General features: G+C 41.9%; 1 protein-coding gene across 1 annotated transcript in view; it reads right to left on the bottom strand.

The window, feature by feature from the left end:
* Positions 1-9788: 9788 nt before the first annotated feature.
* Positions 9789-21322, bottom strand: part of mRpL3 (mitochondrial ribosomal protein L3) — a 49131-nt gene continuing 37597 nt past the window's right edge. The window contains exon 7 of the mRNA XM_070090205.1: positions 9789-10104. Within this exon, the coding sequence (XP_069946306.1) occupies positions 9868-10104 (237 nt within the window). The 3' untranslated portion in view covers positions 9789-9867. The remainder of the gene's footprint in view (positions 10105-21322) is intronic.

Below are 21322 nucleotides of genomic sequence, written 5' to 3'. Positions count from 1 at the left end.
GTGCTGTTTCCTCACCCGCTTCAGGTACCGGGGCTTCGACTGACTCCTTCGATTTGTCTGAACTCCGCTCTCCTTTGACTATGCTTCAGGCTTCTCCCTCTATGGTACGGCAATTTTCGAATCGCCCGCCCATTTCATGCCGAACCAACTCCAGTCCTACTCCTAAACGCCAACGTCAATCTCCTGATGATGCTCCTTCGTTACCTTCCCATTCTACTCGGAAAAGACCGACACGTCAAGCACTCCCTCTCCACGCTCAGTTTCGGACCACACAATGGACTAAATTCTTTACTTTAAGACCAACTTCTTCTTCTGCCTACCTTTCTGACCATAGTATTGGCAAAGCGCTCCTGCGTCATGTTGGCAGAGATATTTCATTTCACGCTCTCGAGCGGTACGCGCATCGTCACTGTTCAGAATGCTACCCAAGCTCATGATCTTTCTCTCCTTTCGAATATCGATACTACTCCTATCACTATTGAAAAACATCTTTCTCTCAATTCTTGTAGTGGTACTGTCATTCTGCCCCATACCATAGTCCAACAGAATTTCCAGTCATGTGGCAATGACATTTTTGAACAGCTGGAACCCCAGGATCTCCTAATCCTCAAAGTAGACACTTATGTCCTTCCTGCCCGGGGGCGGAGACGTTACCCTTGCAATGTGGCTCGTTTAACTTTTGACAGCCGAGAACTCCCGTCCTCTGTATATGTCGCGGGACATCGGTTACAAGTTCGAAAGGTGATACCTACACCGCAACAATGTAGAAATTGCTGGCGTTTTGGTCACCCAGCGAAATATTGCAGATCTATGGCCGAATGCCCAGTCTGTGGTGCCGACGACCATTCTAATACATCTTGCAGTCAACCTCCATCTTGCCTTAATTGTAATGAAGCTCACCCTTCGTACTCCCGCCGTTGCCAGGTCTACTTAAATGAACGTGAAATCCGTTGCCTCAAAGAGGCAGAAGGTCCCCCTTATGCTATGGCAGTTACTCATCTCCGCCTCCAAGGGAGACTACCCTGTGTTTCTTATTCTCATGTTTCCAAACGTCCCCCCACTTCTGGGGTCCCATCTTCTGCAGCCTCCTCTGTTGCTACCCCTCCCATAGCCACTACGGCATCTAATCCTTTTGCTGTCCTTGGCTCTGACGTCCCGACTACAACTCAGTCTGTTCTCACATCTTCGCGTCCTTCCTCACAAGCCCCAGTATCGACAAGACCTCGTACGACACCTAATACCAATCGCCCCTCTACTCAGAAGTCCAAAAAATCCACATTGCTCAAATCTTCTTTGCCCCTTGCTTCCCTTCTTCCACCTCCACACTTTACCTTTCCAGTCTCTGTACCTAGTTCTTCCCCTCTCTCTGGCTCTATTACAAGTGTGGAGATTCACCCTCCTCCTCGTACTATGCCTTCCACCCCCGTCCCCTCCCAAGTTTCTCCCTCTTCTGCCACCTCCCAGGTTTCTGCCTCTTCTGTCCCCCCCCCCACACTTCATCTCCAGTCCCTTACACTTTTCCCTCCCCCTCTACTTTGGTACAGTCCATTACTGTCCCAATCTTTACTCACCCTCCTCCTCCTATCTCCAATATGGTCTCCCATACATCTTTGAATTCAGAAACACTTGAAGCCATTTCAGAATATATTGCAGAGACTAAACCTTCAATGGACACTGATTCACTTCCTGTTCCTTCTCTTCCCTCTCCTCCATCTTCACAACCCCATTCTTCGCAACGCTCCGTTCCTTCACTACTTGAACATCTTCCAATGCCACCACACGTTGACTTTTCTAACCCCTCTAGTCCGTAGGTGCCTTTCCCTACAGATTCCTGATATTTTCTTCATCGCCAATCATGGCCTATTTACAGTGGAATATCCGCGGCCTCAGGGGTAATCGGGGTGAGCTTCAGATGTTGCTTTCCAGGTTTTCCCCTGTTGGTGCTTGCTTACAAGAACCAAAATTACACTCGGCTGTTTTCCAACCTATCTCAGGCTATAATTTATTGTATTCTTCGGATCCTTTCTCAGATGGGACCTTTAATGAAAGTGCCCTTCTTCTACGCAATGATATTCCGTACTGTCAACTATTTGTCCATACCTCGCTGCATTACACTGCAGCCTGTATCCACTTGAATAAGTGGTTTACAATATGTTCTTTATATCTCTCTCCTTCTCGAGCATTTTCTATCCCAGACTTTGCCTTTCTTGTTTCATCCTTACCACCACCACTTCTGTTACTTGGTGATTTTAATGCCCACCATTTCCTCTGGGGGGGGGTCTCATTGTGACTCATGTGGCATTCAGTTGGAGGCTTTTCTCGCCTCTCACCCCCTCCATGTTTTAAATACGGGTACTCCCACCCATTTTGATCCTCGTACTCATACTCTCTCTTGCATCGATCTATCAGTCTGCTCTTCCTCCACTGCACTAGACTTCACCTGGTCTGTTCTACCAGACTTACATGACAGCGATCATTTTCCGATCATTCTTACTTCTCCTTCCTATTCACCACCTTTCCGTAGCCCTCGCTGGCAATTTGATCGGGCAAATTGGGATCTTTACTCACACCTCACTGCTTTTAGTGAGGTTCCTTCTTCATCCTCCATTGATGAGCTCCTACACATCTTCTCGACATCAGTTTATACCGCAGCTTCTCATTCTATACCCCAAACCTCAGGCAGGCATTCTCAGAAGTGCGTGCCTTGGTGGTCTCCTGCTTGTGCTCGTGCAGTACGTTTGAAACGTGCTGCATGGGGCAGGTACCGGTACAATAGAACCGCTGAGAGACTTGTTGATTTTAAGCAGAAGCGTGCGATCGCTCGCCGTGTCATCCGTGAAGCTAAACGCACTTGTTGGCGAGACTATGTTTCCACCATCACCTCCGCTTCTTCTATGAGTGCAGTCTGGAAAAAAGTGAGCAAATTGAGTGGTAAATACTCTCCTGACCCGGCTCCTGTTCTACGGGTCACTGGTGTTGATATAGCAAACCCTCTCGACGTTGCCATTGAACTTGGCACACATCTGTTCCGTATTTCCCGAGGGCTCCATCTATGCCCCTCGTTTCTTTCCTCAAAGTCTGCCAGAGAGTTAGTACCCTTGGACTTTTCTTCTCTCGGAGAAGAACAGTATAATGTGCCTTTTACACTTCAAGAACTGGAGGCAACGCTCTCAGCTTGCCGATCATCGGCAGCTGGGCCTGATGACATTCATATTCGTATGTTACAACATTTACATCGGTCAGCCCTTGTAGTCCTCTTATACCTCTTCAATCTTATTTGGGCACAAGGAGTTCTTCCCCAGCTGTGGAAATCTGCCATTGTTCTCCCTTTCCGCAAACCAGGTACTACAGGACATGATGCCTCCCACTATCGCCCCATCGCTCTTACTAGTGCAGTTTGCAAAGTGATGGAAGCCTCGTAAATCGACGTTTAATGTGGTATTTAGAGACTCAAAACAGTCTCTCCGCTAGTCAACATGGCTTTCGTAAGGGTCGTTCTACCATAGACCCCTTACTATGCTTGGATGCGTATGTTCGTAATGCCTTTGCGAATAATCACTCAGTTATTGCCATATTTTTTGACCTTGAGAAGGCATATGACACAACTTGGAGGTATAATATTTTGGCCCAGGCCCATTCCTTAGGCCTCCGAGGCAATCTACCATCCTTCCTTAAGAACTTTTTAACCGACAGACATTTCTGTGTTCGAGTCAATAATGTTCTTTCCCCGGACTTCGTCCAAGCTGAAGGTGTCCCTCAGGGATGTGTTCTAAGCACAACACTTTTTCTCCTTGCTATAAATGATTTGGCCTCTGTTCTTCCACCCAATATTTGGTCATCACTCTATGTTGATGACTTCGCTATTGCTTGTGCAGGCGCTGACTGTCACCTTATTGCAGTTTCTCTCCAGCATGCGGTCGACCGTGTTTCCACTTGGGCCACCACACATGGGTTCAAATTTTCAAGTACCAAAACTCACCAAATTACTTTCACTAGACGCTCTGTTATCTCCGATCATCCTTTGTATCTTTATGGCTCCCGTATCCCCGAACGTGATACAGTCAGGTTTCTAGGCCTTCTCTTTGACCGTCGGTTATCCTGGAAACCTCACATTACCTCTCTGAAGGCAACTTGTCACAGCCGGCTAAACCTTCTTAAAACCTTTGCTCATCTTTCCTGGGGAGCTGATCGTCGAACTCTGCTTCGCCTACATTCAGCCCTCGTTTTATCGAAACTCGATTATGGTGACCAGATTTATTCCGCGGCCTCTCCTGCTACTCTCTCTAGCCTTAACTCTATCCATCACCAAGGCTTACGTTTGTGCCTTGGTGCTTTTCGCTCTTCCCCTGTTGAGAGCCTCTATACAGAAGCAAATATTCCATCCTTGTCTGATCGCCGTGATGCCCATTGCCTTCGCTACTATGTACGCTCTCACGATCTACACAATCCTTCCATTTATAGAATGGTCACCGATATTAGTAGACATTCTTTATTCGTTCGCCGCCCCTGTTTGCTCCGTCCCTTTTCTCTTCGCCTACATTCACTCTTGTCTTCCCTTCAGTTACCACCTTTATATGTTCATGTAGCATCTCACTTTTCCCTACCCCCCTGGGAAGTTCCAGCTGTTCGGGTCTGTTCTTTCTCACTCCCTTGCTCGAAAGCTCAACTGCCTACGGTGGCTTCCCGCTCTCTTTTTCTTGATCACTTCCACTCCCATTCTCATGCCACCGCTGTGTACACAGATGGCTCTAAGTCTTCAGATGGCGTCGGATTCGCAGCAGTGTTTCCGGACAGCGTCGTACGGGGGCATTTACTATCTTCAGCTAGCATTTTTACTGCTGAACTGTATGCCATTCTTGCAGCACTTATTTGTATCGCATCTATGCCTGTGTCATCATTTGTATTAGTCTCAGACTCCCTTAGTGCTCTACAGGCTATACGAAAATTTGATACATCTCATCCCCTAGTTCTCCGTATCCAACTTTGGCTACGCCGTATCTCTACCAAACATAAAGATATTGTTTTTTGTTGGGTCCCTGGTCATGTCAACGTACAGGGCAATGAACAGGCAGACACTGCTGCGCGGTCAGCAGTACATGACCTACCAATTTCCTATCGAGGTGTTCCATTTCTGGAATTTTGCTGCAATAGCTACCCACCTTCGCACCCGTTGGCAACAACGTTGGTCAACTCTGCTCGGTAACAAACTTCATTCTATTAAACCGAGCATTGGTTACTGGCCGTCTTCTTGTCATCAGTGCCGAGGTTGGGAGACCACTCTCTCCCGCCTTCGCATTGGCCACACTCGTCTTACTCATGGGTATCTCATGGAGAGGCACCCTGTTCCTCTCTGTGAGCAGTGTCAAGTTCCAGTATCGATTAGCCACATTCTGTTAGACTGCCCTCTCTATCAACGAGCACGCAGAATTTACCTCCGTCGTCGTCTTCGTTCTACTACTCTCTCTTTACCTTCCCTTCTTGCTGATGGACCCTCCTTTAATCCTGACTCTCTCATTGACTTCTTGACAACGACTGATTTACTCCACAAACTCTGATGATACTTTTCGCACTCCCCTCAGCCCTTTCTAGTTCAGTCTCTTGCTGCCCTTTACCCTTTCACCATCCACTACCCCGCTGTTATCCGTAACCTATTACTCATCCATCTCCCTTTTGCCACCTGATGCCCTCGCTTCCTTCCTGCCCTGCAGCGCTGTATAGTCCTTGTGGCTTAGCGCTTCTTTTTTGATTATAATAATAATAACCAGCGTCAAGGAGCCTTCCTTGAGGGGACATGAACATAGAAAGGACAAATTAAGTAGAGTACTAAAGCAAACTAGTTATCTTGCAGCAGAAGTTTCTCCCAGGCTGTAGGCCTTAAGAAGTTTAAGGGGTAGTCAGCTGCAAAGACCTTATGTAGAGACAATCTCCACATCTTAGTCTTTCTTATTTTGCACAAGTAAGGATGAGAGTATCACCTCAATCTGCAAAGCAGCCCAAAAATAAATTGTGGAAACTTGTCTAGGGAATTAGACCAATGTTCAAATTTGTTGAATTCAAGGCTCAATGTTTATCATTTTCCCAGGTGCTGTATGACCCCTATGGGTTTAGTCTTTCCCTCATGAATGCAATAATGATGAGGAAACTTGAGGGCTACTTCCCTGAGGTGATTACATTTTGCAGATTTTTCTTTTTTTTTTATTAACGAGTCTGCCATCTCCAACCAAGGCAGGGTGACCCAAAAAGAAAAATACTCTCATCATTCAACGCTCATACATATCACTGTCTATGCAGAGGCACTCAGATACAACAGTTTAGAAGTCCCTTCAAACTGTCAATATCCTAGATATAGGTGATAACTGCCTTGCAACTTCCCTCTTCATTCATTTATTCTGGGTAAAAACAGACTAAAGACTTGCATTCAACAAAGAAAACATACTTGAGATGTAATTATACTGTACAAACACTAACCTCACTCGAAATGTAAGGACTGTCCTTAGCCAAGATCTTCCCAGCCAACTACGATTAGTAACTCCCTTCAATGGGGATGTCCCTTGGTGCAGTAAAGTTCTTGATACAAGGAACTGGACACATTCTCAGACCAAATATTTAAATATCTCCATGCTCCACCTCCATCCAGTCTCACTGAGAACTTTTAATAATCAATTTTAGCTAAGCCCAAAAGGGTCATACAGCACAGCTTGTTATTGGGGAAATTACCCATTTGTGAAATTCAGTTCCTAGGTAAAAGGAAAAAGGATCATTATTAGCCTTGGTGTAATGCAGACTTCGGTAATAGTGTTGTCATGAAATAAAAATTGTATCTTGGATTGTGTGTACTGAAGGTTGGTTGCAGACTTGGGGTGACAGTTGAAGATATAGGACTCCTGGCATTTTTCAACTACCAACTGCTATTGTTGGCTGAATGACTGTACAGTTTGTGCTTTTTGCCTAGTCATTGCTAAGCCTATTCAGAAAAGTCTTGAGGTGGCATTCTGGTACTCTGGATAGAGTAGGAGGCAGTTTCTGGGAAGCATCAGCCCTGCCTACCATGCTGAAGTTGATCATGGTTCATGATGGGACTATTTTTGTTTGTCCTTGGAGCTGTCGTCTCTTCCCTTTATTTTTTTAATAAAAAATCAAGCATAATAAAATTAAATCTTTGCCTCCCAGATCCCTAAAAACTGGTGAGCCATACCAGACCCTGGCATGTCAAGGATATTCATTAGAACCTAAAATAACTTTTGAGCAACTGCTTGTTGCTCAAACCCAGTACTGGTGTTCTACCTGTCCACTGGTACCTCTGACCCATACATGACCCTGACTTTGGAATTGGCTTCACTCACAATATAGAGACAGTTCACATAATGTCTGCATGCCAAAAAGCATTCAGTCTCCATGCCTACTGCAAAACTATTTACAAAACAAACAAGGGTGTAGACAACACCCTGATCATGCATTAAGAAAACCCAAAACCTTGAAATGGCCAGTTTATTGGAAGAATCACTCTTCCTACACCACTATCCTCACATACTCTATACTTTACAATTCCTTCTGCTTCCTTGCCTCCAGAGATAATCAAAGCCATAATGACTCACAAAATTGTAATGACATGATTGCAAACAAACCACGGTACAGGTTGGGACTGAACTCACAGCGAGTTGTAAAACATAAGCCACTGGGCCGGCTGGCTACAATAAGATTCATCCAACTAGGTATATTTATACACCATAAGGTGTATCAGTATATACACACCCCTCTGGGTTTTCTTCTATTTTTCTTACTAGTTCTTGTTCTTGTTTATTTCCTCTTATCTCCATGGGGAAGTGGAACAGAATTCTTCCTCCGTAAGCCATGCGTGTTATAAGAGGCAACTAAAATGCCGGGAGCAAGGGGCTAGTAACCTCTTCTCCTGTATATATTACTAAATGTAAAAGGAGAAACTTTCGTTTTTCCTTTTGGGCCACCCCGCCTCGGTGGGATATGGCCGGTGTGTTGAAAGAAAGGTGTATCAATATTCATACACCATAGGCTGTATAAATATACCTAGTTGGATAAATCTTATCCAACTAGGTATGTTTATACAGCCTATGGTAAAGCTCCAAGCCACCTTATGTGCTGGTTTGGAGCTTTACGACTTGCTGTGAGTTCAATCCCCACCCGTATTGTGGTTTCAAAGCCATAATGATGTATATCATGGAGAGAACCATTTAACAGAACTCATGTGATCTGAAACATACATGCATGCAAAAACACACGCATTACTTCTCATAACAAAAAAATAAAAACCCTCTGCATAAAAGTCCCTTATCACAGACATGCCTCTACCATCTCTTGTTGACTTTAACAACTACTCCAGACCATAACCACATCTCTCTTACCCCTACCACAATTACTAGTTCAGAATAATTAACATTTTGCAATGGAATACGAGTATACAGGGAAAATAAGGAACTCCAAATGCTTCATTTCCTACTTTTCTCCTGTATGCATGTGTCTCACAAACCTAAGCTACATACAGTAATAGAGTTTGGTCTGCCTATTTCTGGTTATGTGCTTTTATGCATTTACATTCATTACATATGCCTGACAAACCTACAATGACAAAGCACATTCTACAACCAGTGGCACAGACACTGGGTAGATTCAATTCACTGTGACATAATTAACATAAATGCAAAATACTATATACAATAGATAATACATTAAACATTTAGTTCTGAGGGGTTTGGGATATTGGCAGTTTGGAGGGATATGTTGTGTATCTTTATACGTATATGCTTCTAAACTGTTGTATTCTGAGCACCTCTGCAAAAGCAGTGATAATGTGTGAGTGTGGTGAAAGTGTTGAATGATGATGAAGTATTTTCTTTTTGGGGATTTTCTTTCTTTTTTGGGTCGCCCTGCCTCGTTGGGAGATGGCCGACTTGTTGAGAAAAAAAAAAATTAGTTCTGAATGGAAGAATTTTTACAGGATAAGCAATGCTTACCCTGCTTCTTAAGAATGTATGCCACAGATTATAATATATGTAAATAATTTAATCCAATATCCCTCCTTTAAAGTGCAGGGATATTGGCAGTTTGGAGGGATATGTTGTGTATCTTCATATGTGTATGCTTCTAGACTGTTGTATTCTGAGCACCTCTGCAAAAACAGTGATAATGTGCGAGTGTGGTGAAAGTGTTGAATGATGATGAAAGTATTTTCTTTTTGGGGATTTTCTTTCTTTTTTGGGTCACCCTGCCTCGGTGGGAGACGGCCGACTTGTTGAAAAAAAAAAAAAAAAAAAAAAAAAAATTTAATCCTAGGTAGTAGGTCAGACAGCAACTGCCCAGGGAGGTACTATCATCCTGCCATGCGTGTAAAATGAAAGCCTGTAATTGTTTTACATGATGGTAGGATTGCTGGTGTCTTTTTTTTTTGTCTCGTAAACATGCAAGATTTCAGGTATGTCTTGCTATTTCTACTTGCATTAAGGCCACACTACACATGCCTGTACAAGCATAAATATACACACCCTTCTGGGTTTTCTTCTGATTTTGTTACTAGTTCTTGTTCTTGTTTATTTCCATTTATCTCCATGGGGAAGTGGAACAGAATTCTTCCTCCGTAAGCCAAGTGTGTCGTAAGAGGCAACTAAAATGCCAGGAGCTAGGGGCTAGTAATCCCTTCTCCTGTATATATTAAATGTAAAAGGAGAAACTTGTGTTTTTTTCTTTTGGGCCACCCCGCCCAACACTGATGCACTGAAAGAAGAGAAATAATTAATATTGTAAAATAAAAACTAAAACTTTTGCTACAGCCTTTAATTGCAACCTACTACACTACACAAAGTTGTCATGTAGATGAATAAAGTACTGAACCCTCATTTATATTTCAGCAAATGAAATTGATGGGTGGGAAAATACATGTAAATCTTGATCATACAACTCCTCTTCTACTTCTTGTTCATCCTGAAAAGAAGTTGGGAATGGGGGAGGGTTTTCTGCAGTGTGCTTTCGAGAGCTAATAAGAGAATCGTAGATATACACATAGGAACCAGTTGAGCCCGGGACAGCAGGACCTTGAACCCAAAGAACGTTATGGTGTGTATTGATGCGCCATATCTGTAAAAAATAAACAAATTGTTCATTCATCCTATTAATTCACTGATGTTGAAACTTTTTTTTTTTCAACACGTCGGCCATCTCCCACAGAGGCAAGGTAACCCAACAAAGAAACATTGTCATCATCATTCAACAATTTCACCATCATTCACACAATCACTGTTTTTGCAGAGGTGCTCATATATGACAGTTGTCACTCCAAACAGACAATATCCCAAACCCCTCCTTTAAAGTACAGTGGACCCCCGGATTAAGTCGTCATCGGAATAAGTAACATTTTTTCCTCAAAATATTGGCTTGGTGATCATCGCTGAACTCGGAATAAGTCATTTGTCCAGAACATGGCTGCACAGCACCTTTCAAGGCAGGTGAAATTGCCGACCTAGAAAATGTACAGAGAACTTTCACGGCGCGCATAACGGAGATAAAACACCTCAATTACTGGGAGCGCTTGAGGTTTCTAAACCTGTATTCCCTGGAACACAGGAGGGAGAGATACATGATTATATACACCTGGAAAATCCTAGAGGGACTAGTACCGAACTTGCACACGAAAATCACTCACTACGAAAGCAAAAGACTTGGCAGACGATGCACCATCCCCCCAATGAAAAGCAGGGGTGTCACTAGCACGTTAAGAGACCATACAATAAGTGTCAGGGGCCCGAGACTATTCAACTGCCTCCCAGCACACATAAGGGGGATTACCAACAGACCCCTGGCAGTCTTCAAGCTGGCACTGGACAAGCACCTAAAGTCAGTTCCTGATCAGCCGGGCTGTGGCTCGTACGTTGGTTTGCGTGCAGCCAGCAGCAACAGCCTGGTTGATCAGGCGCTGATCCACCAGGAGGCCTGGTCACAGACCGGGCCGCGGGGGCGTTGACCCCCGAAACTCTCTCCAGGTAAACTCCAGGTAAACAGCCTAAGCAGCCCGGACACTCCATGTACAGCCAGTGTGCCACTGTTTACCAGCCAGTGAGAACGATCCCATGTGTTCATACAATACATTTTGTATTCCATTCTTTTTAGTGCTTGTAACTGCTAAGTAAGCCACCATGGGCCCAAAGAAGTTTCTAGTGCCTGCCCTTTCGTAAAGAGGGTGAGAAACACTATAGAATTCAAGAAAGACATCATTGCAAAATATGAAAGTGGAGTGCGTGTCGCCGAGCTGGCCAGGTTGTATAACAAACCCCATACAACCATCGCTTCTATCCTGGCCAAGAAAAAGGAAATCGAGGAAGCTGTTGTTGCGAAAGGTGCAAATATGCTTACAAAACAGAGATTGCAAATACTGGAAGATGTGGAGATTTTGTTGTTGGTGTGGATCAACGAGAAACAATTATCAGGAGCTAGTGTTATGTGAAAAGGCAAGGCACTCTCATGATGATCTCAAAGAAAATGCCTGGAACTAGTGCTGATACTGGTGAATTTAAGGCCAGCAAAGTCTGGTTTGAGAGATTTAAGAATCATAGTGCCATACACAGTGTGATAAGGCATGGTGAGGCTGCCAGTTCTGGCAAAAGAGCGGCTGAAAAATGTTCAGGACTTCAAGGGGTATATAGAGGATGAAAACTTCAAACCCCAACAAGTGTTCAATGGAGACAAAACAGGCCTCTTTTGGAAGAAAATGCCAAAGAGGACCTACATTACTCAGGAGGAAAAGGTACTCCCAGGACACAAGCCTATGAAAGACAGGCTAGCTCTTAGGTTTTATATTAATGCTAATGGGGATTTCAAAGTGAAGCCTTTACCGGTGTATCACTCTGAAAATCCCAGAGTGTTCAAGAAAAACAGTGTCGTCAAGAGTATATTGTGTGATGTAGAAGGCAAACAGTAAGGCATGGGTCACGAGGGACATTTTCCTCGATTGGTTCCAAGACGTGTTTGGCCCCAATGTGAAAAAATATTTATTTTATTTATTATCACACTGGCTGATTCCCACAAAGGCAGGGTGGCCCGAAAAAGAAAAACTTTCACCATCATTCACTCCATCACTGTCTTGCCAGAAGGGTGCTTTACAATACAGTTTTTAAACTGCAACATTAACACCCCTCCTTCAGAGTGCAAGCACTGTACTTCCCATCTCCAGGACTCAAGTCCGGCCTGCCAGTTTCCCTGAACCCCTTCATAAATGTTACTTTGCTCACACTCCAACAGCACGTCAAGTATTAACCCTTTGACTGTCGCAACCCCCCAATCCTGAGGTGTCTCCTGGTGTCGCAAAATTTAAAAAAAAAAAATTATTTTTTCTTATGAAATGATAGAGAATCTTTTCCCGATTGTAATGACACCAAAAAAAACGAAATTTGATGGAAAACTGACGGAATTATGCCCTCGCGAAGTTAGCGACCTCGGCGCTGTTTACAAATTGGCGATTTCGCGCACTTTGAGCCCTATTTTCGGCTAATTCCATTGTTCCAGTCGCCCAAACTCATAGCTATTTCTTTAGAACTCCATTTTTTCTATCGATTGAGACAAGAAACTGCCCATTTACCAATTTCAACTACCTAATAATGTGGTCAGAAATCTGCAATTTGGCCAATTTCACGAAAACTAAAAAATATGACAATTTCAAAATAAGGTCCAGAATGAACAATGCAGACATTCCTGGCTCTAAAATAACATTTTCTTTGCTCATCAGTCATGTCTCCAGGCCCCTCTGATATTACTCTTGCTTTCTATTTTGAATTTTTATTCAAACAAAAAATAGAAGACTTACTATTATGCAGACTACTGCAATACTGTAATAATTGTATAAATAACATCAATCCATTTATGACTGCATATCAGAATGGCTAGTTGGACATTTATTGGACAATGGCATCATTTGTTTACTTTTGAACATTGGCAAAAATCAAACATTTCCCCTACTTTGAGCTCCATTTCTAGGTTCTTTTTATAGTAAAATAAATCAAAATCACCTCTATTTCTATAATATGTTTTTCTTTCTATCAAATGAGACCAAGAAAACGAGAATACAACCATAAATACTATACGAAAATAGACCACAAAGTTGGCATTTTAATTAAAAAAATCGGTCGGAGTTTTTTTTTTCTCATTATGCACTGTGTGCTCCAGGATTTTTTTTATATGGTGCACACTGACCACACAGACCCATTCTCTCACATGTGGGCCTACCAGCTTTCTCCTGCTTGATTTGAAGCCGCTAGAATTTATGAGTATATATACGTCAAACACGGTACCTCGTAAGACGTATATATACGGCCGCGACAGTCAAAGGGTTAAAAACCATTTGTCTCCATACACTCCTATCAAACACGCTCACGAATGCCTGCTGGAAGTCCAAGCCCCTTGCACACAAAACCTCCTTTACCCCCTTATTGAAAGAATTAGAGGTAAGACAGAGAGCAGAACTGAAAAAATACCTCCTGGAAAATAAATTGGAACTCAAGTGCCTCCTAGTAATGGACTAAAATGTCGAAAGCAAGAAGCTAGTAACCCCTTCTCTTGTGTAAATTACAGCTGTGGGATATAGCTGGTGTTAAAAAAAGTTTACCGAGTCCTAGGTAGTAAGTTGGCAGACAGCAACCACCCAGGAAGGTACTACCGTCCTATCAAGTGAGTATGAAATGGAAACCTGTAATTGTTTTACATGATGGTAGGATTGCTGGTGTCATTTTTTTTTTCATCTCAAACATACAGGATACCAAGTATTTCTAGCACCTTCTATTTATACTTTTAGGTCATGCTACACATGCATGTACATGTGTGTGTGTGTGTGTGTGTGTATATATATATATATATATATATATATATATATATATATATATATATATATATATATATATATATATATATATATATATATACAGTGGACCCCCGCATAACGATTTTAATCCGTGCAAGAGGGGTAATTGTTATGTGAAATAATCGGTATGTGAATGAATTTTCCCCATAAGAAATAATGGAAATAAAATTAATCCGTGCAAGACACCCAAAAGTATGAAAAAAAAATTTTTTACCACATGAAATATACATTTTCCCACACACAAAGAGAAGGATACATGCACAATAGTAGAGTAGTACATGCACAGTATATATTGTGCATGTACTAGTCTACTAAATGAAGAATAAATGACACTTACCTTTATTGAAGATGCAGCAATGACTGATGAGACACTGTGTCCTGGGAGTGCCTTTTCCTCCTGAGTACTGTAGGTCCTGTTTGGCATTTTCTTCCAGAACAGGCCTTATCACACTGTGTATGCCACTACGATTCTTAAATCTCTCAAACCAACCTTTGCTGGCTTTAAATTCACCAATATGAGCACTAGTTCCAGGCATTTTTCCCTGTTCACCTGGGTGTTAGTCGACTTGTGTGGGTTGCATCCTGGGAGACAAGATTAAGGACCCCAATGGAAATAAGTTAGACAGTCTTCGATGACACTGACTTTTTTGGGTTATCCTGGGTGGCAAATTCTCTGGGGTTAATTGTTTCTTGGTATTCTCAATAAGCCACACCAACAACGGTGCTACAGCAGCAGCAGCAGCTGACGGTGGTACAGCAGCAACAGACGATGCTACAGCAGCAGCAGCAGCTGACGGTGGTACAGCAGCAACAGACGATGCTACAGCAGCAACAGACGATGTTACAGCAGCAGCAGACGATGCTACAGCAGCAGCAGCAGCTGACGGTGGTACAGCAGCAACAGACGATGCTACAGCAGCAACAGACGATGTTACAGCAGCAGCAGACAATGCTACAGCAGCAGCAGCAGCTGACGGTGGTACAGCAGCAACAGACGATGCTACAGCAGCAACAGACGATGTTACAGCAGCAGCAGACGATGCTACAGCAGCAGCAGCAGCTGACAGTGCAGCAGCAGCAGCAGCAGCTGCTGCACTGTCAGCTGCTGCTGCTGCTGCAGCGATGGTTGATTGGGGTTTATTATACAACCTGGCCAGCTCGGAGACACGCACTCCACTTTCATACTTATCAATGATCTTTTTCTTCATCTCTATTGTAATTCTCACCCTTATTGCTGTAGGGTTGGCACTAGAAGCTTTCTTGGGGCCCATGGTCACTTATTTTCCAGAAAAAGCACCGAAAACACTGTAATAATACGAAATATTCCGACTGTATGCTTGGATGTTACCGCGGAGGCTGGCTGGTAAACAATGCCACCGGCGGAACATGTGAGTGTGGCTCAGGCCGCACATTGGACGCGTCTCGGACGAAAATCGATGAGCGGGTTTTTAAGCGGTATGTGAGGCAAAATTTTGGAGATTAAAGCAAGCGGTATGCGGATTAATCGCTATGTGATGCCATCGGTATGCGGGGGTCCACTGTGTGTGTGTGTGTGTGTGTGTGTGTGTGTGTGTGTGTGTGTGTGTGTGTGTGTGTGTGTGTGTGTGTGTGTGTGTGTGTGTGTGTGTGTGTGTGTGTGTGTGTATATATATATATATATATATATATATATATATATATATATATATATATATATATATATATATATATATATATATATATATATATATATATATATATATATGCAAAACAACCACTCTGAAAGAATAGAGAAATTCCAAGCGCTTTCGTGACTACTCACATTATCAAGGAACTATGAAAGTAAAGCATCCAAGGAAGCTATATAAGGGGTCTGGTCGGCACCTCACTATCAGATCCCACAACGGTTTAAACACGTGACGCGCGGCGAGCCAACTTGGAAAGGTCCTTGGCACAACTCACCCCACAAACTATTCTACCCAAGAAATAAGAAATTTTAAAGATTATTTGTCCAGTGTATTATTAAATTCTTCCCAAATTCTATTAATTATAAATGGATCTAATTTATATAAACCAAAGGAAATATTCATATTATTGTCAAAACTGCTTTTTATGAAACAAGATATGGTTGATATGCCTTCTCTTCTTAAGACTTTTAATATTAAAGTTGTATTCAAAAATCTCGATACAGTAAAAAAACTTTTGATAAAGAATTCCCCCCAAAATGCTGATGGATGTGTCTATAAGATTCCTTGTAAAATTTGCGATAAAGTTTATTACGGTCAAACTGGTAAAAATCTCGAACTAAGATTAAAACAACATAAATATAGCATTAGAACTGGACAAGATTCCAATGCTCTATTTATTCATGTAAGAGATTTTAACCATCCAATTGATTTTCAAAAAGTTGAGAAAGTAGTATCAAGCAAGTCCATGGTCGACAGGAATATAATTGAATCTTGTTTCATAAAAAGCAGTTTTGACAATAATATGAATATTTCCTTTGGTTTATATAAATTAGATCCATTTATAATTAATAGAATTTGGGAAGAATTTAATAATACACTGGACAAATAATCTTTAAAATTTCTTATTTCTTGGGTAGAATAGTTTGTGGGGTGAGTTGTGCCAAGGACCTTTCCAAGTTGGCTCGCCGCGCGTCACGTGTTTAAACCGTTGTGGGATCTGATAGTGAGGTGCCGACCAGACCCCTTATATAGCTTCCTTGGATGCTTTACTTTCATAGTTCCTTGATAATGTGAGTAGTCACGAAAGCGCTTGGAATTTCTCTATTCTTTCAGAGTGGTTGTTTTGCATGTATATATATATATACAGTGGACCCCCGCTTAACGATCACCTCCAAATGCGACCAATTATGTAAGTGTATTTATGTAAGTGCGTTTGTACGTGTATGTTTGGGGGTCTGAAATGGACTAATCTACTTCACAATATTCCTTATGGGAAAAAATTCGGTCAGTACTGGCACCTGAACATACTACTGGAATGAAAAAAGTTCGTTAACCGGGGGGCCACTGTATGTACGTATATGTATGTACGTATATGTATGTATGTATGTATGTATGTATGTATGTATATATATATATATATATATATATATATATATATATATATATATATATATATATATATATATATATATATATATATATATATATATATGTAAGAGCTTTTATGAGGATAGTGAGGCTCAGGTTAGGGTGTGTAGAAGAGATGGAGAATACTTCCCGGTAAAAGTAGGTCTTAGACAGGGATGTGTAATGTCACCATGGTTGTTTAATATATTTATAGATGGGGTTGTAAAAGAAGTAAATGCTAGGGTGTTCGGGAGAGGGGTGGGATTAAATTATGGGGAATCAAATTCAAAATGGGAATTGACACAGTTACTTTTTGCTGATGATACTGTGCTTATGGGAGATTCTAAAGAAAAATTACAAAGGTTAGTGGATGAGTTTGAGAATGTGTGTAAAGGTAGAAAGTTGAAAGTGAACATAGAAAAGAGTAAGGTGATGAGGGTATCAAATGATTTAGATAAAGAAAAATTGGATATCAAATTGGGGAGGAGGAGTATGGAAGAAGTGAATGTTTTCAGATACTTGGGAGTTGACGTGTCGGCGGATGGATTTATGAAGGATGAGGTTAATCATAGAATTGATGAGGGAAAAAAGGTGAGTGGTGCGTTGAGGTATATGTGGAGTCAAAAAACGTTATCTATGGAGGCAAAGAAGGGAATGTATGAAAGTATAGTAGTACCAACACTCTTATATGGATGTGAAGCTTGGGTGGTAAATGCAGCAGCGAGGAGACGGTTGGAGGCAGTGGAGATGTCCTGTCTAAGGGCAATGTGTGGTGTAAATATTATGCAGAAAATTCGGAGTGTGGAAATTAGGAGAAGGTGTGGAGTTAATAAAAGCATTAGTCAGAGGGCAGAAGAGGGGTTGTTGAGGTGGTTTGGTCATTTAGACAGAATGGATCAAAGTAGAATGACATGGAAAGCATATAAATCTATAGGGGAAGGAAAGAGGGGTAGGGGTCGTCCTCGAAAGGGTTGGAAAGAGGGGTAAAGGAGGTTTTGTGGGTGAGGGGCTTGGACTTCCAGCAAGCGTGCATGAGCGTGTTAGATAGGAGTGAATGGAGACGAATGATACTTGGGACCTGACGATCTGTTGGAGTGTGAGCAGGGTAATATTTAGTGAAGGGATTCAGGGAAACCGGTTATTTTCATATAGTCGGACTTGAGTCCTGGAAATGGGAAGTACAATGCCTGCACTTTAAAGGAGGGGTTTGGGATATTGGCAGTTTGGAGGGATATGTTGTGTATCTCTATACGTATATGCTTCTAAACTGTTGTATTCTGAGCACCTCTGCAAAAGCAGTGATAATGTGTGAGTGTGGTGAAAGTGTTGAATGATGATGAAAGTATTTTCTTTTTGGGGATTTTCTTTCTTTTTTTTGGGTCACCCTGCCTCGGTGGGAGACGGCCGACTTGTTGAAAAAAAAAATTATATATATATATATATATATATATGTATGTATATATATATATATATATATATATATATATATATATATATATATATATATAAATATATATATATATATATATATATATATATATAAATATATATATATATATAAATATATATATATATATATATAAATATATATATATATATATATATATATATATATATATATATATATATATATATATATATATAAATATATATAAATATTATATATATATATATATATATATATATATATATATATATATATATATATATATATATATATATATATATATATATATATATATATATATATATATATGTATATGATGGGGTCCACCTCTGGTGTAAATTGTGGGACCCATAGCCTCGGAGAAGTGGATAAAAAGGCTTCAAGGAAGAATATTTGGATTTCTTCCTGAAGCCATTTGAATATTCCACTTCCCCTACCACCCCATCTTCTAAACTATTTTTTTTACCAATAGGAATATTTTATTGCATAATATGGTACAGAAGATTTAAGAGATACATTGTTGATATAAAGGTGGCATATACGGTACATGTTGTTACGTGTGTATCACCGATTATAAGGCGAAAATCTCATCCAGCTCCTCAGAGCTGGGGCGTGTGCCCAAAATGCAGCATGCATTACCCCTTTGAACAGCCGCACTGAGCCGCTGGAACAGAAAACTAGCTGCCCTGGGATCCCTAGTTACCCTGATGAGTCTTTTTCCCAGCTCCTTAAGGAAATTAGATGCACTCTTTCCCCATGAGCCAAGGGTCTCTGAGCCTATGGGAACAAACATATAATGATGGGCAAGTTCTCCATATTTTCTAGACTTTTGGGACTCCCTAAAGCTGGCAGCTGCCCCTCCTTCCTCGCTGGTGTATTGGAGATAGGTATCAGCCAAGGTAGATGCACATGTATAGTCCCACACCACCTGCTTCCCATCTGTCCAGGCTTGAAGGGTGATACCATCTGGACGCTTCTGGCTGCCATCAGATCTGCATAGTTGCGGTGGCTCCCTTACTGCTGGGCATCCAGCTGTTGTGAGGCTCCTCTTGATAATGTTATTAACCTCCTCATGTCTTGCAATCTTTCCCTCGGATTTACGGCACACAAGACCATGGTACCCGAATCGGTCTGCTGCTTCACTGCCACAAATACACCTGTGTTCGGCGAGAATAGGGGCGGCAAGTCGAAGGGCAACACCGATGCGGATGGTCTGTGGGTCGAGGAGTGTGCCAAGGCTGGAGTTGGGAACAGCCAACAGAAAGTCCCCAGCATGAGGGGCTCTCACTGCCAGCAGGCGGGCTCTATCCTTCCCTGACACACTCTGAAGCATCGTTGAGGCTATATTTTTCACTATTGGACCATCCCAGTGCGATTGTTTGTAGTTGTTGGGGGGAGCAGGTCTGGTTTCTGAGCCCGTTAGATTATCCCAGATCATTGCTCCATCAATGAATTTTTGGTCCTGGGCTCCAATCTTGTCCCTAAGATGTTCAGGGAGAATCGCTGCTACAAGCTCTCTGGATGCAATACACGAGGACAGAAAAGCAGGTAACGCAATCTGTGATGACTTGCGGACACCAATGCCTCCTAGTCTGACTGGAAGTGTAGCTTGGTTCCACTGCCCGTCTTCTAGAGTAAGGTTAAGTACTTTCGTAAAAATCTGCCTCAGAATACTGTCATATTCGTGCAGTATAGGGTTATCATATGAAGGTGCACATCTTAGGAAATATGTCAACCTGGGCAGACTCAAGCACTTTGTGAGAAGGTACAAGGCATCGTGGGTGTCCAGATTGCCTATTCGTTGTTCCATTCTCCTTAACTCTTCCAATTTCTTCCTGAGAATTGTGTCAATGGCATTGCTTCCCAGAGGTGCTCCTAGCAAGACACTATTTGTGGGGGCAATGACTGCTGCTCCTGGTAGTTTTGATCTCACTGCATTTATCACTTGTTGACTGACTGAGATGATTTCACATTTGGATGGATTCAGGATGAGACCCATTTCCTGTCCCCGTGTCATTACCTGTGTAAGGTCATGTAGGAGGGACTCTTTTGTACCTGCTAGTGTGCCATCATCTAGGAACCAGATGTTTAGCTCGCTGGTCAGTCTGACTGTGATTTCCCTAACTGCAATACAGAAGAGAAATGGTGCAAGAGGATCTCCTTGTTGGACACCCTCCGATGATGTGATTTCATGCTCTCCAAAGAGAAGCATTGATTCCTTGCTATACCCAGCTGAAACAAAAGGGAAGAGACCAGGGAAATGTTCTTGTACTGCTGCTAATACCACGTCTCTTTTCAGGAGATTGAACGCATTCTTGAAATCTAATTTTACCACTGCATTGTCCTCAGGCAGGTTGTTGATATACGCAGTTGTTGCATGAACCGCTGCTTCACTTCCTTGAGAGACCCCAAAGCCAAGCTGGTTTGGTTGAAGCATCATGGCTGCCTGTGCACGAATACTTCGGACAGCAGCTTTGGATACGAGGCGGCGGGTTTTCTTCTATTTTCTTAATAGTTCTTGTTCTTTAATTTTTCTAATTTCCATGGGGAAGTGGAACAGAATTCTTCCTCCGTAAGCCATGCATGTCGTGAAAGGCAACTAAAATGCTGGAAGCAAGGGGTTAGTAACCCCTTCTCCTGTATAAATTAGTAAATTTTAAAAGAGGAACTTTAGTTTTTGTTTTTAGGTCACCCTGTATTGGTGGGATACAGCTGGTTTGCTGAGAAAAAAACAAAAGGTTACTGAGTTTACCAGGTTAAGTGTATGGTAGGGTTATTAATGAAAGAATTAGAGGTAAGACAGAGAGAAGAACTGAAGATGAACAAGGCAGTTGTAGAATGGGTAGAGGATGTGTGGACCAAGTGTTTACACTGAAGCATATAAGTGAACAATATTTAGATAAAGGTAGGGAAGTTTTTGTTGCATTT

This window comes from Cherax quadricarinatus, chromosome 31, assembly GCF_038502225.1.
Source record: "Cherax quadricarinatus isolate ZL_2023a chromosome 31, ASM3850222v1, whole genome shotgun sequence".
Lineage (NCBI taxonomy): Eukaryota > Metazoa > Arthropoda > Malacostraca > Decapoda > Parastacidae > Cherax > Cherax quadricarinatus.
Note: the sequence above shows the minus strand (reverse complement) of the source record. Positions and strands in the feature narration are given on the sequence as shown.